Source organism: Atta cephalotes (assembly GCF_000143395.1).
Source record: "Atta cephalotes unplaced genomic scaffold scaffold00009, whole genome shotgun sequence".
In the NCBI taxonomy this organism is placed as follows: Eukaryota; Metazoa; Arthropoda; class Insecta; order Hymenoptera; family Formicidae; genus Atta; species Atta cephalotes.
Genome location: NW_012130073.1, coordinates 6888160 through 6895543, shown reverse-complemented (window position 1 = coordinate 6895543; position 7384 = coordinate 6888160). Strand labels below are relative to the sequence as shown.

At 37.0% G+C, this 7384-nt stretch overlaps 1 protein-coding gene across 1 annotated transcript in view; it reads right to left on the bottom strand.

Annotated features, from left to right (window-relative positions):
- The window catches only part of LOC105627666, a 19536-nt gene that overhangs the window by 4252 nt on the left and 7900 nt on the right, over positions 1-7384 (bottom strand). The window contains exons 5-9 of the mRNA XM_012208944.1: positions 6845-7013; positions 6108-6336; positions 3073-3171; positions 1035-1373; positions 191-403 (exon numbers count right to left, since the gene is read on the bottom strand). Of these exons, the coding sequence (XP_012064334.1) occupies positions 191-403; positions 1035-1373; positions 3073-3171; positions 6108-6336; positions 6845-7013 (1049 nt within the window). The remainder of the gene's footprint in view (positions 1-190; positions 404-1034; positions 1374-3072; positions 3172-6107; positions 6337-6844; positions 7014-7384) is intronic.

Sequence of the window (7384 nt, the reverse complement as noted above, 5' to 3'; positions counted from 1 at the left end):
TAACTAACTACTACGTACTACGTACGTACGTACTACTCGTACGTACGTCGTACGTACTACGTACCGTACGTACGTACGTACGTCTACGTACTCTCTCTCTCTCTCTCTCTCTCTCTCTCCTCCTCTCTCTCTCTCTCTCTCTCTCTCTCTCTCTCTCTCTCTCTCTCTCTCTCTCTCTCTCTCTCTCTACCTGAAGATTCATTCTCTGCAAGAGCTCTTGAACGGAACCCGGCTTCTGCCTGTATCTCTGACCCCACTTGCCCCGTTCCGGTTCCCCCCGCCTGGGCACCCTGTCGTTCAGTATCTCGACGTTTATGAACTTGAAGTGGCCTATCCTGTTGTGTACAACGCCCTTCCATAGTCCGCTCTTGTTCATCTGTACCACATCGATTACGTCCCCTTTCTGAAACAACGTTGCCACGCGAGCATTCGTAAGGGAAACCCTTTCATTACGATACATTCGATCAAACATTATCAAATTTCCCCTTTAGATGGTTTGAAAAACAGAAGCCAGAATACGCGAAAAAAATGACATATGAATTTCAATATAATTTCAACACTGAAAAAAGAGTCCGATAATAGCTACCAAATATTGAATGAAATTAATTTCAATCGAATGTTCGATTAATATATTGAATAAAAAATAATTTTACTTTTTTATAAGTATTTAACAAGTCGTATCAAACATAACAATATAATCAACATTTGGTAATATTTATTAAATATTTAGGATAAAATTATTTTTATTATTTTGATTATATTAACCAAATGTTTGATTGGAATGATTTCATACAACATTTTATAACTATTACAGATTCTTTTTTCAGTGCACTCGAGAGAATTAAAAACGGCGAGTAGTAGCGAACATAAAGATACATTGCAAAAAGGTACAATTATACAGTCGTATTTGCAAGTAATTACAAAAAATTTACCGTAACGCTGTTAACATTTACAGAGTTCGTATAGAATTTCAATTATCACGCTGTTAACATTTACAGAGTTCGTATAGAATTTCAATTATCATGAAGACGGACCTTGAACTTTAATGCGTCCTTGTCGTAAGGACTGGGCGTGTAATCCACCAGTGCCCTCGCTCGACACAGGACGGGGCCGATGGACGTCGGGCTGACGGCATCTCTGTCCTCGCAGGATATCGAGCTGTGATTACTTCCTGCGCGTACCAGAGCCTGCGTGCTTGAACCGCTACCGCTTGGTAGGCTCTCGACGCTGCTCGCACTACACGGGAAGGCCTCCGAGGAGGCGCGATCCTGGCGCAACCTCGAGATCTTTCTCTGCACATCGTGCCTTAAATTCCTCGCACGGCCTGCGATACCTGCCCTGGCATCGCCCTCGAGCAGGGCGCTGGCCTCCGACTGGAAATTTTAATTGAGTTTTGGAGAACATCGGGGTCGTACCGTGCCCGGAATACGTGCTTCATCGAATGCATCGGAAAAGGAGCGGCGACGCGCTGGTGGCGCGTTAATTAAATCGAGGAGCTATGTGAAATAGGGATCTCCATTGGCCGAGCCGTTTTCAATAATGCATTTATGGCGCTTTGGAATGTGACACGATAGAGAGTTACGCGCAGAACGACGCCTGACATGAAAACTATACCATCTTGATTAGATCTTGGAGAGTCGATTTGTTTACATTTAAATAATCATAGATTATTGCACATCATCATGAAATAATTGCTTGGCCGCCTTATTATTTATCTCTATTACTTGCACCTTTTTCAAAACATTATCACATAACTCCTCAAGATTTCAGAAATAAAAACAACATAAGATATTTTTTTTTAATATATTGAACGCAGTTGGAAAAATTGTGTTAATTTAGCACAAGACGAATATGTTAGAAAGTAACACATATATTATGTAAAAAAATTAATACTGTAAAATGTAACACTGACACAATTTGTAAGTAAACTATGAAAGCATTTTTTTCAGTAAAATTAATTTAGAAAATGTTAAATTAACACGTAAATTCATTTATCTCAGAATTTATGTTTTTAAAATATATAATTTTTATATTATTTGTTCACTTATTCATAACTATGTTATTTTTAAGAAATGTTAAATATTCATTTAATATAACAATGTAAATAACATAATCATATTATATTAAATTAAAAATCGGATATATATATATATATATTATATATATATATTTATATATATATTTCTATTCTCATTAACTTTCAATTATGATAAAACGACGTTACAATAATGTTACGCCGTTATCCTGTCATCAATAGGAGATTATATATTACCATTGTTGTCATAAACGACTTTATCAAGTAATAGACTCATTATGAGATGTATACCAAAGTCTGTATACTTATGACAGATGTAACTGTGATTTTATGCAAATATGAATTAATTGGATAAAATCAATAAACTCCGTTTTGCGTTATGGGAATTAAACCCTATGAATACTCACGATGAATTGAATATTATGAGTTTCACGTTAAACATCTATTATTAAATGTAAACAATTTCATATATTAATCTTTCCAAACTATAGATATATATTAGACTTTCCAATCTATCTTTCATGTATTAATCACTTTCTAATCTGTCTTTTCTTTTTTAATCTTTCATGTGAAAATCATTTCACTAAATTATAATACTTAGCTAATAATAGCAGCAGAGAAATTTATTTTAATATATCCGCGTTTTAAAGAATATGCTTGTATTAAAATCTACTATTTATTTATTTCTGGAAATTCAAGGCAGAAAAAATATTACATAATATTTTTAGTTTATTTAGAGTGAGTATTTGGAAGCGCAGAAAGATTCCTGCCTTTCTATGTCAGAACAAACAGCAGAGAGGGAATGCAATACTTTGTGATTCTACTAATCACCCGTCAGTGACAGTTGTGTGCACAGGCATGTTTTTCTTAGTTATCGTACTGTTTGGACGCGCTGCCTGTATCTATTCGTATAATAGTGACTGAGGACGCCATGCATCTGAGTATACACGTAGAAATAGCGAAAAAGGAAAAATGCGGAAAAAATAAAAATAAAATCTGCACGTTTTCCCGAAAGACTACTTTCATACGTTACGTACTGTATGTACGGCGGCCGAGTGTTGACTTTCAAGTTCTTCTTGATCTTCATAATCGCTACTCTGGCTCGGTGACAGTCCCTCCTCGCCGCTACTCCGACTCTAAAATGTTGACACTTCGTAGAAACAGTTCTAATAGCGAAATACGGAAGGAGGAAGCGGGTACACTATGATGGATCTAATAGCGCGGATGCTGTTAGACAGGGCGACGGTTACGGGCATATCGCTAAGTAATATCGGACACGCGAGACCGCCACTGGTGGTTCAGAGCAGGTATGAGAGGCACAGAGGCATAAAGATATACAGTACCCAATATCAAAAATATTATATCGTACGTGCAGGCGCAAGGGCTACCTCGAAAGTTTTTTTTTAATAACATAAAATTAGTATGTAAACCTTGAAATAATTGCAATCGGTATACGAAAATATAGAATTTAAATAGATTTCTCTAAATACTTGGAATAGAATCTCTCTAAAAAATTAAAATTGAGCCAGTTTTAAAAGAGTTTAATTTTCAATCTTTAAGAGTGAGATTTCAATTTTCAGAGTGACATTCACTCTAAAAGAGATCTATCTATACTATTAAAAATATCTATTATCCATTTTTCAGTATCACAACTTCATAAATAATTGCACAATAAAATAATTTGCGAGATGTGCATGGATGAAATCTCTGTTAAAAATCAAACTGTTTTCAAATATTTTGAAAGTGTACATAAATAATTGTACTATTAATTGTTCCCATGTTAAACATTTAATGTTTCTTTCGAGGTAACTTTCGCGATAAACTAAATAATAGCAGCAGATATACATGAGTTAGGGGAGTTAAGTATATAAGTGTTACACACGACGTGTTAACCACGTTATACATTCGATATATTAATAGAGAGAGGGATTGCGTGTTACATGAGAAAATAAAGAGCGTATGCAGGCTACGCCGATTTAGATGGGTTAGTGATATACTTAATATTGGCGTGTCAGTGTGTGAGTATTATTTATACACATAGAGGCTGTCAGTGCTGTGTAGGCGTCAGAGCAGGAAATGAGGCACCTTATTCTGGGGTGCTCTGATCAGATTATGAGGTTCTCCAGTTTTTGCTTAAACGTCAAGCACGATTATTATAATGTTGCACGCCCAACTATCACGATTGAACTACAGTAAAGATATAAATCAAATATATATATATAGATATGTGTATAAAGCGCAAACCATGGATCATGCTTCGTCAAAAATTTTAAAGTGTCAATCAATCCTTTATAATCTCTAGTTTTAAATATCTTAATGATTATAAACTTTATTTCTTAAATTCATTGCTCTTTATATTTTATATATTTTTATAATAATATGTTGTAGTATTTTATCTTTGTTATAATAAACATTGATCGACGAAAAGAATGAGAAAGAATTATTAAGAAAGCATACATTTCCCGGCAATTCAAACAAGACGCTGATAAATGCTGAAGCTCTACCACGGTAGTGGTATCCGATCGTTATCAAGTTTGCGAAGTTGACGAAGAATAACGTTTGTTCGGCGGACGAGGAAACTGGTAGATTCGACGTGATTTCAACGCAATCGCCACATTGTCGAGCCGTCGTGCCCGATTCCTCGCAAACAATCCGTAAATCTCATGGATTCTCATTGTCCGTCCGACGGATGGATCGAGTGGCTCTCAGCCCTTGGATTCACCGAGGCAACCCGCCGGAAACTGACCGGAAAACGGCAGCATCTCACTCAAACGTAGCAACCGTACATATGGCAATCGAGTACGATGCAATTTCTTCGCGAGGGAATCTCGCGATCTGACATGCACGAGATAAGCCGAACGAAAAATTTCACGAATACGAAAATCCTCACATTTATTGTATCTAATTAGTCAGGATATTCCTCCGTCTTCTGTTTTTGAAGACGTTCGCCACAGCTAAATGTAATAAATCGAGTACATACGTCACGCGCCAGACAAGCGTACACAGGTGAGTTAGAGAGAGTAGTATGGAAACTGGCCTGGATGTGCCTGCGGGAGAGGTGATAGGGAGAGAGCTACGTCATCCATAGATTCGGCAGATACGAACATATCTGGGAACCGGGCGGCGTTGCGCGTTGCTTTGCGGTGACGTTGCGTCGGTGACGGTGTTGGTAACGGTCGTGCTAGCGGCGGGGTGACGCTGATTGGGTCGGGGTGAGACCGAGTGGTGATGTTCGTGATGATGGCGATGGTTGTGACGGTGCTCATGGTGATGCTCCGGCCGATCGGGATGACGACCGCCCACCGAAGGCTGGTCGCTCCTACTCGTGTCCACCGACACAGTCGACAGTCTCGAGCTCACACTCTGCAGCCCCAAAATTAAATAAATCACGCCGTGACGTACGCCCGCGAGAAGGTAGGCGCCAACCTTTCTCTCCCAACCCCCGTTGTACGCCCATGAGATCCGAGCCAGTCGGATCTGCGCTTCTCAGGGGAGATCAAATTTGGGCGAGGGCTAAGGGAACCCAACAGTATCCGCGTCCTCTGCGTGGTGCGCTTATCGCAATGCAGTGACTTAATGTAATTTCGCTATGGAGTGACGACTATGATCTAACGGGATTTATCCAGACTGAATTCGGTCCTTTAATATTACGCCTCGTTACAATAATATTACCCGCATCTTAATGATGTTCGGTGACTTACTTGGGATACAGTGATTTGGTAATTTCGACGGAATTCTGAAGGGTAGCATGTGTTCACTTTGTCAAGGCTAGTTAACTAAGACTAGCTATCTCTGAACGTAAATAAGAAATTACAAAAATCATAGCACAAAAATATCACCGAGCTTTATTTTTAAGGGACATTAGTTGGCTATTTATTCACTATATATATAAACATTCCGCCGCTTGTACTAACAATAAGATATTAAAGCATTTATAAGATGATGTAACTTGATTGTACTAGCAGCAAAGGAATTTCCGCATGAACGTGACAATGTTTGTACTGACAATGTTTGAACGTTTACGAAGTGACTTGAAATTACCCGGATTGTCGCTCGATGACGATGGACTTACCTGCACATCGCTACTCGCGTAATCTCCGCTCTCACGAGAAGCTCTCGAATGCGTTAAGGGTATGATCGTCGGTGGATTATTGTGACCCTGAGGAACAATAAGACCTCGCATCGTTGATGTTGCACCTTTCCTCGAGCGATCGCGCGGCAAACTGATATCACCGGCTGTTCGAAGAGATATCACACCCTCGCCTCGATTTTCTGGCCTCATATTCAGCGTGAAACATACCCTGATATTCGATTGTGTTATTTAATCGTAATGGAAAGATCTATATTTTTTCAAGATTCATAAAATTGTGTACTATAAATATTTATAAATATTTATAAAGGAACTGTCCCTCATCAATTCTGATCAGCTTTGAATATGTTATAGAGTATAGCATCAAAAATTAAACTCATATTTTTGTCTGATTACCTCAAGGTTTAGGGATCGAAACTATTCCTGAAGATAAAGATAAATTAAAAATTTTAAAATGTGAATAAAATGTTATTAAGAATATGAAATACCATAAAACTTTTGTATAAAGCATTTTTATATACTTCATAGTTTCGAAGATATTTGAAAAATGAAAAAATCTATTATTTTAAGGTTGTTCAATTTCTAAGGCATAAAAATAAAAAAATATGTATCTATTTTTTATTTTTTGCATATACCTATAATAAAATGTCTATGGAATTATCAAAATGTCTATGGAAATAATTCAGACTTATTCTTATTTTAAATTGCGGAAACATTACCTTCCGTTTTGAATAGTTGCGGTAGGTACTGGACCGCCACTGGCTCCCATAAGAAAGTCTTCGGGGTCTGATTCATAAGGTGGTTCGTCGTACCAATGACCGCCTGGTCCAGGACCTAAACTACCTGCACCTCCGCATCGCGCGTCTTCGTCGTACATGTACGTATCATCTGCAAATCATTGTTTTGTTTCTGATTTGCAAATATTAAATTAATAATTTTAATTCTCGATTAAAAATTAAAATAAAATAAATATAATTAATTTTGGTGCGTGCATTCTATCAAATTTTGCAGAAACTTAGAAGAAAAATAATTTCAATAATTTTAAATTGAATACCATTTAAAAGATAATATTAAAAAAGAAGATAATATTTTTAATCGAAAATATATTAAAGAATATAAAAAATAAACAAAATTGCAAGTTGTTGATTTAAAAACTCAATAAATGAATGTTCGTGTATTATGTCCTAATGATATACTAAAAATCTTCAAAAAATATTAGGTGTAGGAAAAAGTTCGTGGCGTTTTTCCCGATAGATGGC